The sequence below is a fragment of the Crocodylus porosus genome, unplaced genomic scaffold, assembly GCF_001723895.1.
Source record: "Crocodylus porosus isolate Cpor-Errol unplaced genomic scaffold, CroPor_comp1, whole genome shotgun sequence".
In the NCBI taxonomy this organism is placed as follows: domain Eukaryota; kingdom Metazoa; phylum Chordata; order Crocodylia; family Crocodylidae; genus Crocodylus; species Crocodylus porosus.
Window position 1 is genome coordinate 12,467,881 of NW_017728931.1, and position 21,251 is coordinate 12,489,131.

Genomic DNA, 21,251 nt, shown 5'->3' on the forward strand with positions numbered 1-21,251 from the left:
AGGCCCTGAATTTTCTCAGATACCAAAGCGGAAAAGAAGACAGCGTGTCAAAGTTTCAAACCCATTAAAGCCAATCTGGAGTCGCTCAAGGTCACTGAAAGCAATATTTTTGTCAGTCTTCCCTGTCTTTACTGTTCACAATCTCCTCCTTTTACGCACAGCCAGGGACTTCCCCACGTTGCACCCCAAGCCTGAAAAAACTCATAAAATTCCATCATAGCAACTATTTTATCTTTCTTCAAATATTCCTAAAACTCACTTCTGTTATCAGCCCTGTAAAACCTAGCCTGCTGACCATGGCTAAAGAGTGACTGTTCCTCTTCACCCTCTCATCCTATTCCCTACTTCTGGCACCACATTAAAGAAAAAAAATACATGCAGCTGCCAATTATTTGCCAGGCTCACATTTTCTTGTGCATTAGCCTGCATCCCCCACGCGCCATTTGCTTGGCCTCATCTAGACTAAAAAAATAAAGACACATTTTTCAGTCAAGGCACTGAAGTGAAGTTGTTTTATCTTGACCCCAAAGGAGTGTTCTAGCCACCTAAGGTTAAACTCATTGGGTGCATCACCACAAGCAGGAACATGCATTTCTCCAAGGACAAGTAGCAGCAGTACACCTTGTGCCACTGCTACTTGTCCCTGGTGAATGCCCATGCCATGTATGCTCTGGCACCTGACAGGTTACCCTGGGTGGGGTAAGGGAGGCTGGGGCCTGTACTGGCCCCAGCAGCCTTGTCTGCCATCCTGGAGGCCTTGGGAAGCTGCAGCCACAGTGCTTCTGCATCAGGGAGCCTGGCTGGCAGCCAGAGTATGGGTCCAGTTTTGGGCAGCACACGCTTCCAGGGTCAAGAAAACTCCAGGGAATGCCTGTATGTACAGTATGTGGCACCACAGATGAGTCTGCAGTGCCACATACTGCACATCCATGCTCACCTTTATGCAGCCACTGAGTTTAGGTATGGGTGAAGCCCAACTGGTGTCAATGGGAGTCAAACACAGAGGCACTTTTACGAATCTCACAAGGCATACACCAGCAACTTGAGAGGTCTCCCTTTGAAAATGTAGTCTCAGGAATATTCAGACTTTCTCCGCAAGCACTGAACTCTTCTCTATCTTTGCACAGTTATCCAGCATAATAAGGCCCCAATACAAATTTTTCAATACTAGTACAGTATTAATATCTGGTACCAATATTTAACAACTATAATTGAACAGCAACCGTTCTGGGACTTAACTGAGCTTCTTGTGAAACACCTTGACCAGCGAGTTAAAAAAAGAGATTACTTAACAGCTTAAGATGGGATTTTCAAAGACACCCAAGTGATTAGTAGCCCATTTCCATCAGAAGTCAATGAAAAATTACAATTTAAAATCCAACCATAACTATGAACTCGTATGAAAATATTTAATAATGTTAAACAAAAACTGTGATCTCTCACTCATACTGGTTATACACCATGGTTATCATTGGCAAACCATTGATTTGAAGATTTTCTCTACCATGGCTCACTGATGGGTCTTGAGGTGACTTAAGTGTCCAATCCTTGACCCACAGGCCCATCCACAGAAGTTGCAGTTGTCCACAGGGGAGAGTAAGCTACAGGCTTGGATTCCTCTTTCTTTCCTTCTCCTGCTTTCTCTTCTCTACTTCAAATACAAGATGTTTTACTTTGAAATAGGCTGCTGCTTGGTTGAGGTTGCAGAACCATTGGAGTTGGCTGACAGCCAGCTCCTCCTAGCTCCAGATGTTGGCATCTTGTTTCTTAAGATATGCCTTCAAAGTGTCCTTGTAGCATTTCCTCTGACCACCGTGAGATCTCAGGCCATTACTAAACTGGGAGCAGAGCATTTGTTTTGTGAGTTGAGAGTCAGGCATCTGCACACAAAGTCAAGTCCAGTAAAGTTGGTGCTTGAGGATCACTGATTCAATGCTGGTAACACTGGATTCAGCAAGGATGCTGGTATTTGTAATGATCTTCTCATTTGATGTGGCGATTCATCACTTTTGATACTTCTCCAGGCTCTTAAGATGACAACAACAGGTCACTCACATTTCACATTCATAGAGAAGAGTGGGGAAGATGATGATGATTGTATTGTAGAAATTCCAGGGACTGTAATGAATAAAGTCACATCAAAGCAGTTTCCCCAAAGAGGCACTTGAGTACCAGATGCTAGGCTGAATTACTTCATCAATGTTCACTCTCTGAGGTGGCGGGAAGGGGGAAAGACCCCTCTAGGGTCTTTCTCTCAAAGATAATTGGAGGGCAGGAAGAGTTACACTCATGGCCCAGGGCAATTGAGCACTTTGGGCCTTTCTCTCAACATCAAGAAGACTAAAGTTTGGTAGGCTTCTCCAAGAGATCCAACACCATCTGGAGCTTTTCCTCAGCATGCTCAAGGATGGCGCAATTGTGAGTGAATTCACGGTCAAGGCTGCTTGTCTTAAATACTTTAGTCTTTAAGCGAAAACATCCCAGACTGAAGAGCCATCCATCTGTTTGGCATTCAATGTCAATTCCACAAGGAAGGTGGTACTTAATGATAACCGAAATGACTGTCAAAAAAATGAAAAACAGAGTTGAGGCAATGATGCATCCTTGCTTGACTCCAGCCACCGTTAAGATGACAAATGGATCTGTCTCTGATCCGCAGGCACAGTCATTTGGTTGTGGAGAAGCCTCAGGACCTTGATGTGAGTGTTGTGGAGAAGCTTCAGAAGTGAAAGAGAAGTCAGGCCTATAACGCTTACCTCCATGTAACACAGCTAGCACACAGAAGAGGCAAGGTGCTTACCTTTTTAGTGGGCATTTTAATTTTAAGAAGTTCTGCTTCTCGACTAAGCACATGCCAAGGAGCATGTATCCGGACAAAGGTCAATCCTTGGCTCTTATTCTGAAACAGAAAGGAAAAAAAAAATGCATTTCAAAGTGGGAAGTTCAACTACAAGGTTTTGTAATATTAAAACACGTTGTAACTCACAGACCAGGAGCAGCTAATTATAGCTGAGCATCTTTTTGCTTGGGGCGGTGGGGGTTGATTCTTCTACAATTCCCATGTTTAGTTGGATTGCCTGAAAATTTGGTGGGTGAGGTGGTGGAGGGTAGGTGAAGGGAGCTCTAAAAGGTGAAGGATACAGTTTAGAGCTCCAAATTTAGATTTATCTGAACCAGGTATTTGTGAGGTACAGCCTTCATCATAATTGCATTTAAGTTTGACTGATTCTACCAGTCTGCTTTTGTACATACATGGGAATTGGGTCCCCAAGTGTCTTTCACGCCACCTTTGCCCCAGCTAGTATGTGGCAACTGGTAGCATTTAAGAAAACATGACTCAACACAGTATTCCATAAAGAGTTAATCTCTATAGGTAGGTGCCAAATGGTTTATGGTGAGCCTACGCTGACAGATTATGCAAGAAGGCCATTAGCTGGTCAGTTTTCACGTGGCACAGGTTGCTCAAGGTACATGTTCTAATCATTAAAATCTGTAAATACACAACACACCCTGGGCAGGAATCTGAAAATTACATGGAGGCATGTTGATATACTCCTCTGTTAATTTTCTTTTTTTGGTGGGGAGAGAGAGAAGAAAGAAATGTAAGATGTCTAAAACAGAAAAATCAGAAAGTAATTAAGCAATTCTGGAAAGGAAAATAAATGTGCAAATAGTGGCTACTAGGGGAAATAGAAAAGCATCTGGGACAGTGGCAATGGGCAGAACTATGAACAGGGGACAAGCAGATGGGTGAAAGGGGAATGGAGGCAGTAAGAATGGCTGGGAAGCACTGGGAATACAGAGTACAGAGTCAGTAAAGTGGGAGTAAAGTTGGGGACCCTGGCCAGTCCCCCATTCTCCCTTCCAATATACACATCAAAACCTAGAGGAGATCTTCTCCCTCCAGGGGCAGTTTGAGCCCCTCTCTTTGCCCCCCGCCCCCAAATGGATGCTAATAGCTGAGGAAACTTTACCCATCTCTGGGAGTCTTAAGCTTCCTTCCCTCCCCTTAGTGTGAGCCAGGACCCACAGGAGTATAAGACTTTAAGGGCTGAAGGCAAGAGAATGTAAACCTCTGAAAACCAGGAAATACAAAGTTAAGGCACAGGTCATTCCAACAGGGATTGGGGATGTGTCTGGCCAGTGTGGAGGAAAAGGGTCCAGAATGATTGAGAGGAACAATGGAGTAGGCCTAGGACATGGCTAGGAGGCCTGACTGAAGCAGGGGCAAGGAACCACCTTAAGTAAGGGGCATAATGTGGCCTGGTGGTAACAGAGCTTATGCTACTTAATCAAGGAACTAAGCAACCTTCTAGCAAGTTGCTGCCTGTCATATATGTATGCAGATGCAGAGGGCTACAGCATGCTGAATTAAATGAGATGGGAAGGGGAGGATAAACTGAAAGCGATCAGAACTATATCGGGATTTTGTGAAAAGAGATAGACAAGGAAATAGACACACCTGACTTGTCTCACATGCTTAAAGTCACAATCATTTGGAACAGTCTGGCATATGAACAAGGCTGGCACAAGGATTTTTGCTATATTGAGCAAATGGCCAATTGCATGTGCTGTCTGCCTGCCCAGAGTGCCATTTTTGCTGCCCCCTACAATCTGCTTCCTTGTGTGGCTGCCTGTATAGTTCTGTCAGCCGTGTATATGGACCAAAGCTTTCAGTGCACAACCCTAGACCCAATGCACCAAAATAGGAACTACATAGTATCCTTTAGCAGTACCCAGCCATAGAAGGCATCTCAACCACAAAACAGTATGACAGGCAAAATAATCAGTTCCTGGAGAAACACAACTTATTAAAAATGTATGAGAAATTCAGTGATACAAACATATTATTAATACAAAGTTAATGTTGCCTGGTGGTATCTGGGCCTTTCCAGAAAGTCAAGTTCAGAAAAACTGACACAAAAGAAATGCAGACTTAGGGTTACATGAGTGTGACCCTGAACTCTTCTTCCCTGGAGCTGCCATTGGAAATTAGCTGTAAGTGCTTCAGCTGCACTCTCTGTGTTTGGTATAACTATGCTGAAGTGTGAAAGGATTAGTTAGTGCAGCTTGGCACAGCTGTGATTTCTAGATGAGGCCATCTGGGAAGATGGCACCTTTCAGGGAGAAGCCATTCTTTCTGTCTGACCCCTATTCATGGGGTCAAAGAAAAGAGGTGCATGTGTTCCTCAAGACATCCAACACACTTCATCTGAGAACTAAATTGCTTAGGCTGTGTCAATAATGGGGCAAAGGAGTATTCTTGCCACAATGATTATGAGCAGTGAGAGGTGATCAGTAGATCTGATGATATAGTGCAAGTGTAGTGCCAGATGGGATCATGTTCATTGTCTTGAAATATTTAACAATTGTAGTGTTTCTTCTGTGAAGTAAGCTAAGAATGTGCCTCTCGAGCAAGTGTAGGTACCTTCTGTTCATTACATTGCAAAAACAATGTGGTAATGTGTGTATTGAAGTACCACTCAAAGAGGGCACAGTTAAAGAAGTCTGGGAACATATAAGGAAATGGCAAGGAGATGTAACTACATCTGTACATCCTTATATTCAGAAAGCTGAACTTTGCTATACTGGATGTCCAGAAAGGGCAGTGAGTTACTACAATAATCTATTACTACAATATTACTACTACAGTGAAACTGCTACACTATTATTGTAGGGATGCAAATGCAAGGAAGACATGCTTTTATATACTTCTTCAGCATAACAGTACTTCAGCATTTCTTTATTTTATACTGTTGTGAATCATGCTCACAATGTGCACATCTACATATGCTATTAATTCGACTGAATAAACTGAGACACAGTTCACCCCAGAGTTTATTGCTCCCAGGCAGTGCGTTTACATGTGCACCCAGGACCGTAACACACTGAGCAGAGTCAAAGCAGTCCCAGCTGGCGGTGAGGCCAGAGAGTCAGCCTGCCAGTCTGGACTGCTCTGACTTGGCTCAGCATGCTGCACAGGGGCTGGCTGGGGCATGAGGGTTCTTCAGTGGGGCTAGCCAGCAGGCAGCCCCTGCCAGCTCCATCAGTGTCTATATGTGCATTGCAGTGGAGTAAATAATACTGCCTCAAGACAGTACTTGTGTTGACAAATACTACCCTACAGCAGCCATTATGAGTTTACTGTGGCCTGTAGATACTGAGATTTTATTACAGGCAGAGCTAATAAGGCAACTGCAGTAAACATCTCATGTAGACGTACCCTGTGTGTTTACAGCATGTTCAGTAATGATACAGCACTACTGCAATCATTTCTGCAGTCGTAAGGTGATAGGAAAAGTTGGGCAGGCACCTCAGAATAAGAACATAAGGAGGTCTATACCGGGCCAAACAAGTGGTCCATCTAGCCCGAGGTGGGCAAAATATGGCCTGCAGCTGGATCCAGCCCTCTAAACTGATTGGACCCCATGGGGGGCACCTACCAATTGATAGGATCCAGCCGGTGGCTGCCCTCATGGTACTCTGGACAGGCAGAATGGGTGGAAGGCAGCCGGGACCTGGAGCTGGAGCCTTATGCACTGGGGTAGGAGCCGCCCAGCTGAAACTTCCTCCCTATCCAAAGGAGCGCAGCAGAAGGAGCTGCCACTGGAGGTAAGGGGAGCCAAGCACCACCCAGGTGGCTGCAGCTCCACCAGAAGCTGTGCACACTGGCCTAAACAAGAGCTGAAGTGTAATGGGGGCTGCCAGGGCGGGCAGGGAACTTGACTCTATGTGGAGCACCATGGGGGCAGTCATGGACCACACCACCCAGGAGAGCTCTATTGCACAGGCCCCCTGCCCCTTCTTCTCTCCCCTTACCCCTAGCCAGCTCTGAGAACATAGTGCCTAGGCAGCCCCACTACACACACACACACACACACACACACGCCCCGACACCTTTCCATACCCTCTCACACACCCCACACACACAATGCAGGGGTGTGCAGGGAGCAGACTGCAGTTCTGTTCTGAGCCCAAGCCCTGGCCCTGCACTGTCACTGCCCTGCAAACCCACCCCATGATCTGGGTCTCACCAAACTATCTCACTCCCAAACACTGCTCCCTGCCTACCTGTGGCCCGATTCCACATAGGGAGTTTTGGTGAGTTGTTGTGGCACAGGCAGTGGGTGCTGTCCCAGCCCAGCACAACTAATCAAAACTCCCTATATGGCCCCAGGGCTCAAATAATTGCCCATCCCTGATCTAACCCAACATCCTGCCTCCATCAGTAATAAGAGTGAGTGATTTAAAAGGAAAACACTGAATCATACCTAGAGTGATCTATCCTCTTTCATTAGCCTCCCTGGTATCCACCTTTATTGGTTTAGAGATGCCAGAGGAAACATCTCCAACCATTGTGATGAACAGCTATTAATAGCTCTATCATCTATGAATTTCTCTAATCCCTTTTTGAACCTGGCTATGCTATGCATCTCAACCACCTCTTGCGGCAATGAGTTATACAAGTTAACTATATCTTGTATAAAAAAGTACTTTATCTTGTTATTTTTAACCTGTCTCCTGCTAACTTCAGGGTCCTCCCGTCTAATGGATGGGCACAACGTTGGCCCTCTTCCAGTCCTCAGGGACTTCTCCAGAGTGCTATGAGTCATGGAAGAGTTTTGCTAAGGGTTTCGCAATGAGTTCAGCCAGCTCCTTCAGGAATCTCAGATGAAGATCATCCGGTTCCACTGACTTGTATATTTCTAATTTTTTAATGGGTCATACACCAATTCTACAGCAATAGTAGGAAGGTGATTATGCTCATCCTCTACGCTACCTGGCATGGTTTTCCCCTTGAAAGACCGAGGCGAAGTAGTCATTCAGCTTTCTCCTCGGTACACGTAACCAGCTCCCCTGAGTTGTTCAGCAGTGACCTCACACTTCCATTTTTTTTCCTCCTGTTCCCTATGTACCTAAAGAAGAACTACTTGTTGTCCTTGGTTCCTGTTGCTAATCTAAATTCAATTGCCACTTTAGCCTGTCTTATCTGTTCCCTGAAAATGGGGGCCATCATGGAATAATCCTTCTTGGGGCCCGCCCAGAGCTTCCATTGTTTATAAGCCTCTTTCTTCTTTCTTAAGAGGACTGTGTTTTCCCTGTTTAGCCAAGAGGGCTCCCCAGCCCTTCTGTTACCTTTTCTCCACATGGGAATGGACTTCCTTTGTGATTCAAGGATCGTGTCCTTAAGGAACAACCACTTTTTGTGCATATCTTTCACCTTCAGGGCCTGGTCCCACAGCATTTGCCCTACTAGTGACCTAAGCTTGTTTAAAGTCCCTTTTTTAAGTCCAAGACTTGAATCCTGCTATCTGATTTGTCTGCCTTACATCGGACAGTGAACATGATGGTTTCATGGTAGCTGTTGCCCAGACTTCCCTCTATATTTAAGTCAATCTCAAAGTTGTCTCCTTTGGCCATCACCAAATCTAGCACAGCGTCACCTCTGGTTGGCCCATGCGCCTCCTGAGTCAGGAAGAGCTCCTCGACACAGGTCAGGAAGGATCACAACATTTCCAGCTTGGCTGAGTATTCCTTCCAGGAGATTTATCTATGATCCTATGATTAAGCCTCCACTATTTCTACACATAAATATCCTCTTACAAAAAAGAATTTTCAAAATGAATATGGTAGCTGTTCAGAAAAACGGTGTTTTGTTTTGGTTAAAAACTAGGCATTTTAGTGAGGTTTTCAGATTAAAACTGATTTTTTATGTTCAGGTTTTCCTTTATTTAATAAAAATGAAACAAAAAATAGTTTTAATAAAAAAATTCCTTTACAGAAACTCAGTTTTCCATCAAAAAAAAGTTACAACAGAAAATTCTTGACCAACCCTAGTACTTTTCCACAGCATGATAAGCTTTTAAAGATATTTTCACACTTGCTTTATCTCAAAATTCTTTTTCCCCTTCCCCAGGGTACATTTCTTTATTTGAACTTCCAAACCTCACTGTTCAGGTCTTTAAAGTATACAATTTACATGAAACAATTTCCAAACTAAAGTTATGTGATATCCAAACAATATCAGAGGTTTGAAAAAGAGCATTCCCTCATTCTGTCCATAGTATATGAACGATAAGAAGCTCTTGCAGACTTGTCCAATACATGTTGATTCTTATGACAACATTTCCCCCCAGTTTCAATGTGAAGCATAAAGAGCACTATATCAGCTATAGTTAACATTTCTGCAATGAAACATTGTCCAAAACCCCAGACTGCATCTCAGCAGTCCACAGAGAAAGTCAGTTTTAAAAGTAGGAAGTAAAATTTTGCTGGGCATGGGAAGATATTCTGGAAAAGAATTTATTGAAAATGTATTAACACCAGATGAGAGTTTAAACGTCAATCAGTAATGAACATGAGGCATCTTCTTAAACTCTTGGCTAAAGTCTAGTATCAGTTTAATATCTATTATGTCCTCTATCAGGGGGACTGTATCATGCATTGGCAGGGAGATTGCCTGCCTGATCTAATAGGTCTTTTCTAATTTTTCCTATGACAGCATCAATTGGAGAGAAAATCAGCCACAAACAGACCTAGAAAAAAGACCAAATGAAGATGACCTTTCTGTATTAGAGCAAAAATATGTTGGAAAGTAGAATTGCTCATGAAGTGATGCTAAGGAATCAGAATGAACACTTAGAACATTACTCCTTCAATAGGAAACTGAGATCATTTTTATAAAGACTTAATACAAATTCAATAAAGTAGGAAAAAACAGCAACAGGTGATTCTTGTTGGATGGTAAACAAAAAAGAGGTACAAAAAGTGCTGCATATTTCATTTGGGATTACCAGAATAATTTTCTCCACATCCTCCTGCATTCTCTCTCCCAAAGAGAAACAATCCCAAGGAATTTACAAGGAGTGCATTCACACCAGTAGTCCTATGCAACAGAAATTTATCAGACATTGACATCAAATCCCCCATGAGCTCTCACTAGGGACAAATCACCTCTCCTTGAGCTGCACTGCTAAAATGAAAAGCTGTGCTAGCTATTAGGTAATCTTCATCCAGACAAAACCTATATTTCCCTTTTTTTCAAGCCTACCCCTGCAATAGCTCAAGTTTTTCCTTTGCTTGTCTTTTTGGCATTGCTATTATTTATTTCCATCTTATCAAATCATTCCTGTACAGGTCCTTTTGTTGCAGATATTATCACAAATTAGAACCTGTTTTCCTAATTGCAGTCCCTCCCTCCCCATCTCCCACTTTTATTTTTTATACAATAGACTCTGGTTATACTTCTGAGATAGTCAAGGTACATATCTTTCTGAATACTAATTCATAGTTGCTACTGGGAGGTAGTTGATGCCTTCTATATTTAATATGCTCAATCAACTTTGTTTATTGAAAATATCTGACTCTCATGCAGGGCCATATGCAGTGTGCCAGCTGTGATTATTTTAGTCTGATAATTCATATGCTATTTAATACCTCAGTTCTTAGGTAAGTCCTGTTTCGTTTACAGCTGATGTCCCACAGGACTTTTTTCTTGGCTCTGCATTGTTCTCTGCCTATATCATTGTACTGGCTGATTTTATTACTCCAATGCCTTTAAGTATTGTTGTGTAGATGATGAACAGATTTGTTGCTCTCCTGAATGTTTTTTGTCAAATCTGTATTCCATACCACAAAATTCTTTGATTGAGTTTCAAGTGTAGACATTTTTCAATAAGTTAGTTCTGAAGTATTCAAAATATATCCATATTTTGTAAATCTGTGTTGGGCCTTCCCATTTCACTAGAAGTCAACATTAAACTCAAGTGGAACAAAATCTAGAAACTGTTTTACTTTTCATCAGCATACTAAAAAAAAAGGTAAAAAAATATTAATCAGATGTTTCTCTCAATCTACTGACTACTCCTGATGGTTTGAAGAAGGATTCTGCAATCACTTTGGTAGATGGCAATGAATACTGTAAACTTCTTTGTGTTGAGTTGAACAATAGCATTTCTTAGGCTTAATATACTTAATAATTCTCCATGATTTCTGTCTCATCTCTTCAACCTACATTGTAAATTTTTTTAAAATGCAAATATTCAACCATACACACTACAGACCAATTTAAGATTCACTGGGAGGTTATCATAATTAGAGCTGGTTGAAAAATGTCCAACCTTTTGGCTGGAAATTAAGTTTTGCGGGGGTTGTTTGTGTGGTTTTGTTTTTTTTTAAATCAAAAGTGGTTGAGAGATCGTTAAACAAATTTAAATTTCCCAGATGTTGGAAACTGAAAAACTGTTATGTTCCTGGTGTTCATTTCTTTGACAAACCATTAAATGAAAAGGTTCTGAGTTGTGGCTCAGGAAACAAAATAGCTAAATAAGGTAAGAAAGGATCCTGAATAGACAGACATGCAACTATCCTAAGGTAACTGCATGCTAGGGAGTTTTTCACAGTGCCTCACCAATGAAAGTTGGAGAGCAGGTTGTCAGCTTGACATGAGCAGTTGCCTTGTAATAAGATAAAGACAGATGATATATACCTTCATGCAATTTACTCTAGTGTAATTTTACCTCTGATTCTTTCAGTGATAAATCTACAGCAGATGGAGTGAAATTACCCTGATTAACATCATTTGAAAGTTGTATGCCCTCTGTCCACTTCTCTTTGTATACCAGTGTAAAGGCCAATTAGACCTGTGTTAATGATCCATTTAAAATGCTCAACAAACAAGCTGCTTAATCTCTTGACAATGTAAACTGCTGTTTCTTTTGCAAACATGTATTTATATTTTCATTACATCATTGTACTATCCTAGCCTACAGATTGTGCATTTGACAATCACAATCTAGATATCAAAGTCCAAAGCAGTAGCTGTACAGACTTTACCACACAAGTACCAGAGCATTTACCTGTGTTAAGATGCTGCTATTTGGGATTGTGCACCTAGAGAATCCATGAGTGCCTGCAGCATTTTACAATATATTTGTGCAAACACAGACATCGAAATTGTGGACATCATCAGGAAAAACAGACACCCAAAAATGAAAAGGGAAAGAATGTGAATAGGAACTACTAAAATACTAGCTAATACTATCTGCAATATTCTTCAAAAATATAAGCCAGTTTTGTCTATAATTCTGCTCTGCCTCTTCAAAAATGACACCACAGGCAGGACACAAAGCCTGAAACAAATACATTTCCTTCTTGCAAAGCCCTAGGTATCTTATTCTTTAATGTTTTGTCTTTTTGTGAAAAGTATGGTTGATATCACTAGAAAAATACTAGACACATGGGGTTCGTAGTAGAGCAAAGTTTGCAGTGACTTTATGCAATATTATTAGTGTGAGAGTGCCTGTGAGGGAGCCCCAGCCCCGATAAGCCCCGGGAGCAGCAAAACGGCAGCCACGGTGGCAATAAATTGCCGGCGGCTGAGGAGTGCGGGGCGCAGTGCAGGCGCGGCAGGGTCAGCTCAGCACGTGAGCCGCCGAGCGGGCCCGGCTACAGGTGCAAGTTCACCGCAGGGCCCCAGGGCAGCAGACTCACTTACCCCTCCCAGGTGTGCGGCAGCGCCGGCAGGCCCAAAAGCCGCACCAGAACAGAGAGGAGGCGGACCAGAAGAGCCGGGACAGGAGCAGATCCCCAGCAGGAGCCCGGAGCAACGGAGGCATGCCGACACATGCTATGTGCGTACATTCTGGGGAAAGGGTAAGGTCTCACAGGGGCGAGACACCAGGGGCGACAAGCCCCGAAGGTATTCGAGGCAATTGTAAAGGCGGGAGGCACCTCACCCCCAGCTGGAGGCTGCTCGGCCGGTAGCCTGGAGAAGTGGGCTACGGGCCTCGGCCACAGTGCGCTGGGGGCAGGAGGCGAAGCTGCCCAGATGGGGAAAAGACTCAAAGGTGGCAGACAGGCCACCCCGGTAAGACGGACGAGGGGACTCCTGAAGGAGGAGAGCTGGACTTGAGGGAAGCCAGCAAACACAAGGACCCGGAGCCAGGGGCCCGCGGTGGAACTGACTGTGTTGGCGCGGTTGCCAACTTTGTATTTTGTGTTAGAGGCATTGCCCCTCCCCGCTCACCAGAGGGGAGACTTGGAGGGCAACCCGGACTTGTACACAGAGGCCCGGGTGAGGGTGTAGGGGAGGAAGGAGCCCTCAAGGATCTCGGACTTGGAATGACTGGAGGTCTCATTTTCGGACATGCACGCGTCAGAGAAAGACACTGAACCAGGGAACCATTGAAGTCGTGGCAGGCGGATCTGACGCATACGTCTCCGGGGTGAGTGCGCCCCCAACTAGGAATTATTGGACGAACGTGCACAGACTACCGAATTATTGGACTCGTTGACCGGCGCGTTGACAATTAGCTAGACTTTGTTGACATATATTAAGAGAAGCAACACTAAGGAAGCAAAAACTGAAGGCTCAGAGGGAAAAAAGGAATCAATTCCCATGGGTCATCAAAATCAATCATTTCACCCTATACTCGGTGGTGGTTAATGATTACAAGTGCAATTGCTCAAGTTAAATGCAATTCACTTGACTCCAGCCCTGGCAATCTGAAACCAAAGTGAGGAACTGGATGCTGTGGTGCTGAAAATACATTCATTTATCTTCTTCCTAATACTACAGCCCAAGGAATACAGTGGCAGAGTGGCTACAACATCTCACTACAGCTCTGGAGGAGGGAGTTCAAGTCTCACTCCAAACTTATTCTAAAGCCACCCCTGGCCAATCCAGCTGTTATTCAGGCACATCAGGTGAGGAAGCTAGATGCTAGGCTAAACAATCTCTCCTTTGTATGTCATTGGCTGAAGAAAGCAGTCTGTTATCACCATGGTAGGCCCTTGAGTTGCTAGGCTTGGGAGGATCTTTGACTACAGTGGGGCTGTCCAACTTGCAAGTGCATACATGTCCCTCTACTGTCACTGCACTGTGGACATCCAGATTCACCCTTCACTCTCCATGCCCTGACATTGCACTGCCCCATCCTTGGAGGCAGGAAGGTGCTGCTGGAGAAGAGAGGGAAAGCATGGACCCCCTGGTTTCTCCTGCAGCCAGAGTGATAGGGGGAACACTGACCAAGCAGGAACCTAGGAGCTGCAACTTCACCACTTGGGAGCCATAAGCAGACTGTAGGCCACCAACTGGAGAGCCCTGGACTACAGCATTAGTCACACATAGCATCTAATCAGCAAACCAAATCCTGAGATTTTCTTCATGTTTACCATTATCCGGTATAGGTGTGCTACTGCATGGCCAGATTCAGACAGGCTTTAGAAATGCTGAAATTCTGTGATAAATGTCTGTGCCAGCATTTTATCAAAATTTCTACTTGCAAAAGAGCATGAAAACAATTTGCCATAAATCTTGACTACCAAAGATGTCTTGCTGCTTTCCTGTTGCATCACAGAGAAAAAACAATGGCCCAATGGTCAGGGGATTAGACTGGTCTTTGTGAGACTCAAGTTCAGTTCACACCTCTGCCACAGACTTCCTATGCCATCTTGAGAAAGTCACGTAGATCTTATGTACTGCATGGTAGCAATGTATCCCAGCAAGCAGGAAATCAGACACAATCCAAACCCTGGAATGATCTAGGGGCATGTCTCTGAGGCTGCTCTCAACTCCCCCCCCCCCTTCTAGCCTGAGTCACTGCAGGCATGTGCCTGAATTTCTGGGATGTCTGAACAGTTACAAAGTGATTTAACCTAGCCAGATTAAACTAGCCTGCAAAGATTGAATCAATTCAGTCTCAGGCTTTTTGAATGTCTGTCCCTAGCATAAAGTTTTGAATCCAGAATCCAGGAACTCCTTAACAAGCTAGAATAGTGCCCCTCCTGATCAAGTGCAACCAATTCTACACAGCACTATAGCTTGACTTAAGTGAAGCTACAAGAATTAACACAATCCGAAAGCCTCTCTCTCCACCTCTCTCTTTCCTATCAACAATAATCCTTTTAAAGCCTCACTTCTTTAATCAGACACTCCCACATCTGAGCATGAGCAGTTAAACAATACAGGAGTGCATCTAAACAAAGAACAGAACCATCTGGAGTAAGAGTACCAGGCACAAGGTGGGCAAAGCAAACCTTTCTGATTCAACAAGCCCTTGAACCCTCACAGTTTTGAACAGAACAGCTGACTGCATACCGCTTCCAAGTACTCTTCCCTGACATGGTAACCAGTCTCATGCACTACATCTACAAACATGAAGTTCCTGAGAAAGGATGATGATGCAGAAAAATCTACATCACAAGGATCCTTCACTAAACATAATAGTAAAATGTAATGACACCCCATGAAATAAAAATGAGCTGCTACAAAGCTGAGCACAGAAGGTAGAGTGGAAGATTTCTAAGCTTGCCAGCTTCAGAGAAGGAACAGTATGTAAGTGCCTCAGTAAATGCTATAAAATATTACATATAGGTAGATGATAGAGTTCCTGACTGGGTTTATGAGGAAACAGCCTCCTGATTCTTTCAGAGCATATCTGATCAGAGCTGAATGTGTGTTTTAAATTTCTACCCTCAGTCTCGCACAAAAATAGAACAAGGTTGATTGTTGCCAAACATTGCAAGACAAAGGGGTTTGATACTCACTCAATATAAATCTCCACAGCCCTATTGAAATCAATGGAAATGTGACAATTTATCCTGGCTGACAATCCTATTTTAGTGAAAGAACCAGATGAGAAAGGTGGCATAACCAATGAGCACAATTTTATAGCCCCATGCACTAACACAGGCTGTGTTGATTAAATCTTCCCTCAAACTTACCAGTCTACCAATGTTCAAAAATGAAATATGGCTAAATTAGGATTTTCCCCTACTGTTCTGTGTACACTCATCCATAACTGTCAGTCAGTGTGATATTAAAATTTAGCTTAATTAAAACAGGACAGATTTTCAAAAGTAAAACGCTAAACTTGGGTTCTTAAATCCTTGTTCTGTGTCAGTTGCTTGGAAGGAATCTTTTGCCTCTGTCACCAAAGAGATTATATCTCTCCCAATCAAACACAAGTTCAGAGATACAAAGATACAAAAAAAGTTCAAGAATAGAAAAGAAAAAGAGAAGGAAGAAGAAAAAAAAATCCACTCATTCTGACTTCTCAGCAGAGGAAGGGAGGACTACGTGTGTGCATACCCTGCCACCTCCTGTATTTTGGCGGGATCAATGGAAAAACACATAATCAGCTGGCCTGGCTGCATGCAGTGCCAAATCAGCCAGCAACACAAGCCAAGTTTCTGTAAAACACATCATATCAAACTTGATTGTCAATAATAAAAATCAACAAAATTCTGGGGGCCAAAGAGTTGACATTAAAAAGGGGGAAATGTAATTTTTCTTGAGGGAGGAGGTGCACTAATTTTCAGATAGATTTACTACTCTAAACAGTTTTCCAAATGAAGCAGAAATAGTACGGAAGTTGATCTCTCAACCAGATAACAGGCATATAAGTAGTGGAGGGATTCATGAAATAATGGATAAGACACCATTCCAGGGGACTCGATAGAAAAGAGCATAAGACAGAAAAAAAAATAACGGGAACAGAATTTAAGGAATCAAAGGATAACGCCATGAAATAACCCAGTAAAGAATAGCATAGGTTCATGATTCACAACTTGGTCTGGGACATTAATCAAAGGGTTAGATTTCAATGTTGTAAACAGGCCAGAAAAGGGCCAAGTCAGAAAGTAAATGTCTGACCCCTTCCACCAAGCTAGAGTGTGACCCAACCTGCCTATGAGCTTCAACTGCTCACATTTGACAACCAGACTGTAGAGAGACAGAGACCTTGCATGGTAACCAAGGAGCTGACATGGGTCACTTATCCTGTTTATTGCTGATGATAAACACTTATCATAATTGGATTGTATATCTGAATAAGAACTTGATATTAACTACCAATGAAAAGAACCCCCATCACACTCTAACGCTATGGCATATCACATACGACAGCATCTTACCGGAAACAGTAATGCCTAAACAGAGCTGGGATTCCTGACTAGTCATTAGTTTCCAGTCTGACACAATGGCACTTGTTATTGTCAAGTAAAATGGCTCTTAATCTTTGTGGGTACACAACCATACTTCCAGGTTTACAACTCCAGTTCTAAGATGAGCCCAACTCTTCCAGCAGACTGAGGTCACTGACCTCACCTGTGGGCTTAACTCCTAGTTTGGGAACCACTCATCTAGGGCTGTGCTTGGAGTCATAGCAGAGACTAACAAAATAATTATCTTACCCATGGGATTCTGGCACTCAGCTGAATTCATGGAGCTGTTCATATCTGCACCAGCTGGCATGGGATTCACAGATTCATAGATGTAAGGTCAGAAGAGACCTAAGTAGATTTTCAAGTCCAACTCCCTGCCCTGGGCAGGAGAGAATACTGGGATCATATGACCCCAGCTAGGTAATTATCAAGCCACCTCTTAAAGACCCCCAGGGTAGGAGCCAGCATCACTTACTTGGAAGTTGGTTCCAGATCCTAGCCGCCCTGACTGTGAAGTAGTGCCTTCTAATGTCCAGCCTGAACCTACTCTCAAACAACTTATGGCTGTTATTCCTTGTTACTCCAGGAGGTGCGCAGGGGAACAAGGTCTCTCCCATTCCCTGCTGGTCCCCCTGGTAAGTTTATAGACAGCCACTGGGTCCCCTCTCAGCCTTCTCTTGTGGAGGCTGAACAGGTTCCGGTCCCGTAGCCTCTCCTCACAGGGCCTGCCCTGCTGTCCCCGGATCATGCGGGTGGCCCTCCTCTGGACCCTCTCAATGCTGGCCACAACCCTCCTAAATTGTGGTGCCCAGAACTGCACGCAGTACTCCAGCTGTGGCCTGACCAGTGTCACATAGAGGGGGAGGATCACCTCCTTCATCCTGCTTGTGACATATCTGTGGATGCATGACAAGGTACAGTTGGCCCTACTGACCGTGTCCTCACATTGGCAGCCCATGTTCATTTTGGAATCGTTAATGGCTCCAAGCTCTCTTTCTGCCACTGTGCTTTTGAGAAGGGAGTTCCCCACCCTGCACTTGTCAGTATTGAATCCCACCCTATTCTCATTCGCCCACCCCTGTAACCTGTCCAGGTCCAACTGCATCCTGTCCCTCCCTTCTAGTGTGCCCACCTCGCCCCAAATCTTGGTGTCATCAGCAAATAACCCTGTGAATACCATCAAGGATGGTAGCCTTGATTTCAAAAGTGCTGATCCCTCAACAGGCTCTGCTGCCGACAATGACAGCTCTTGGGCACTCTGAATTTTTGATCATCAGGGACATGTCTTATGATGTTAGGACTCTTCTAAGCATTGGAACAGCCTAATAGCAATCACTATATGTGTTCACAATCAGGGATTGCTTCCAGCTGGTATCTCCCAGGCACTAAGCTGGACCAAAGAGAGAAAGGTAACATGATGCCCTAACAAAATAGTGCAACAAGTGCCCTCCCTCTGCTCAACAGGGAACAGTAGGTGGCATTGTGACTTGATGCACTGCTCTTATGTGGCAATATATCTCTGAACTACCTGCAGAACCCCCAGCTCATGGCTGGGCTTTTTATACTCTGATTTGGCCCCATGCATTTTGTTTCTCAACCAGAAAAGATTATTTGGGATGTGAAAAAAAAGACCTTTGTCTATTTCTCTTTATGAAGCCGTGCATATAGTTTTCTAATATCATTGCCTTCTGATGCCAATGCCTTGGTTTTGTTCTGCTCTCTTTTTTTCATAAAACATACGTGTGGCTGCAGAAGCCACCCAGAGACATTCCATGTCAGCCCCCTCACTTATTCCTGCTGTTGTACCTTGCTGTTTCACATCTAGTTTTTGGGGTATGAGCTATAGGTACTGTCTGCATAGCACCCAACCTGGGAGACCTTAGCGCCCCGTATTAGATGCTAAATAACAGTACCATACATACTTTCAAACTAGAAACATCACTTCTCACTTTCTGGAATCACCAAAGAGCATATTTTGATCCCATTTCTATCAGCATAAATCTGGAATGATTCCACTGAAATCATTACAGTTGCACCAGACAGTTAACTCCACTACAATTATGGAAGCTCAATAATCAGCATGCATGCTGCCTCTCTTGCCCATTTTGTTAGTCATGAGTTTGTTAAGAAATAAATCAGATGCTCATATGTTACATCTGAGATGAGATGATGCAAGATACTGAGTTTCAGTTTCTTTCACTGTGTCCTCCAAACAAATTGTCAGCAAACATTAGGATTATTATAAAGTGTGGCAGAGCTTGACACGTTGTAAAGTTTTAGGTTTTCCAATAAATTCCACTGTAGCAGTCAACACAATCGTATTTTAATAAAGTTTCTTTTTGGGGTTGCCTCTAAACTATGAAGATTTATGTAAAAAGATTAACTATTCATTTCTAGAGGACCACAATCAGGGGAACCAATGACTTTCAACTGTGCAAAAAGATATTTAGCACACAGCATGGTGAATACTAATATTAATCTGAGGCTAGGCCAATGTATTCTCTGCCCTAAGGGAAATGAAATACTAAAATGAAAATGTAAGATTTTTCTTTCCAACCTTGGTAGTATCACACAATTTGAAATTTACAAGAAATCAGAACCATATTTTGTAATATATATGGCACTATGTACTGATAGCAGTAAGCACATTTGTCCACATCTAAAAATCCATGTAATGCCCCATTAGAAGCACTAATTTGCTATTTTCATAAATCTCATTTCCTCACTCATTGTTTTGCTCCAGTTCACTCAAAGCCATGAGTTTGGTAACTCTATCTAGACAGATTTTGAATCTGCTTTACAAAGAGTTTTTGTATTACGACATCATATTTAACCTTCTTTTTATCTTCCTCCCATATTTTTGCCTCATGAGTGAAAACAAAGGCTGCTCATTACTTCTAAAATACCCCAAATTACTTTTATATCTGGATACACTTTTAAAAATCCAGAAGAGGGGTTTCATTCTGCAGAATGACAAAAAGCATACAACAAAAAAGATTGGTCAGCACCACACAGGCATATTCTGCAACAAAGCAGGCTAAGTCTTTGTAGCAAAAAACTAGAATCTAAAGAAAAGTCTATGACAGCTGGCCCCTGCTCAGAGGTGGAAAGCTCTAAGATTACTTCCTGAGCCCTTCATGATTCAGGCTCAGATTCCACAACCCTTAATCATACCCTGCCTACCTTTACCCATTAATGCACTTCAAACCCAGAAGTTCACTGGTGAGGTTGCTCTGACAGTCCCTATAAATAATTGCCCTTACTGGCTACACTCTGGCACACAAGAGTCTGAGGACTTGAGTGTAGGTGCAGAGGGACAAACCCAGGACAACCTCACTGGAACACGTTTCGGTTTGGAAAGTACAGGGGAACAGGACAGGCTTGGGTCCCTCGGGACGAGCCTGATGCCACAGGGTGCAGACAAGAAATATAATCTGACTAGAGGAAAAAGGCACAACCACCTGTCTTTCCTTTCCATTGCGACATACAGATTGCCAATCAGCCTGTCATATGGCCTACTTTTATGTGATCATATAGGGCACTTCTACACATCTTCCAAGGGTGGGGCAGAGCTGTAGTCAGAGCAGCTCCAAGAGGTGATCTAATTAAAGCGCTGCTGCATCTCCTGTACCAGCATCCCCATGCTTAAAAATGGTGGTGAGGGCACTTGAAATCAAGCTTGTTTGATGAGCTTTAGTTCAAGAACCCTGCCGCCATTTTTAAGCACGGAGCTCCTGAAACACAAGATGCGGGAGGCTGCTCTATTAATCAAGTCTGCTCCAATGTGCTGGAATTCCAGTGCATCAAAGCAGCCTCTGCACTTGTATATAGGCACTCATAATGAATATCATCTTCCTAGCATAAGGAAGAGTTAAATTCAATGGTACATGTTTAACTATGAAATTCTTTGATCCGATTATCTCATGTAGACCAGTGTCAATGGAAATATAGCAATTTTTGTTCAATAGAGTTATTCTACCTTTTCATCTGTGCTTCATGGATTCCGTGTAGCCCCTGTCAAACTGCCTGCATCTGTTGCCTGTCTCTTGGCTGGTTCCAGGGGTGTCAAAGATATAGTCCTGTGAGAGAGTGCTTATGCTAAGCAAGGCCTAGCATTAAAAACAAGGCACTACAACTCCCAGAATGCTTCAAGGAGGTTGAGAAGTCAGCGATTGACATTCTGGTAATCACTTTCTGACCCTTAGATGAAAATACTGAACTTCTGACCTTTAAACAATGATAAAAATAGCAGACATGCCGCTTACATTGTTAAAAATAGGAAACTGCATGGCTAAACCGCAATG

General features: G+C 43.3%; 1 protein-coding gene across 1 annotated transcript in view; it reads right to left on the bottom strand.

The window, feature by feature from the left end:
* Window positions 1-21,251, bottom strand: part of ANO2 (anoctamin 2) — a 302,892-nt gene that overhangs the window by 240,922 nt on the left and 40,719 nt on the right. The window contains exon 7 of the mRNA XM_019544216.1: window positions 2,801-2,899. Coding sequence (XP_019399761.1) covers window positions 2,801-2,899 — 99 coding nt within the window. The remainder of the gene's footprint in view (window positions 1-2,800; window positions 2,900-21,251) is intronic.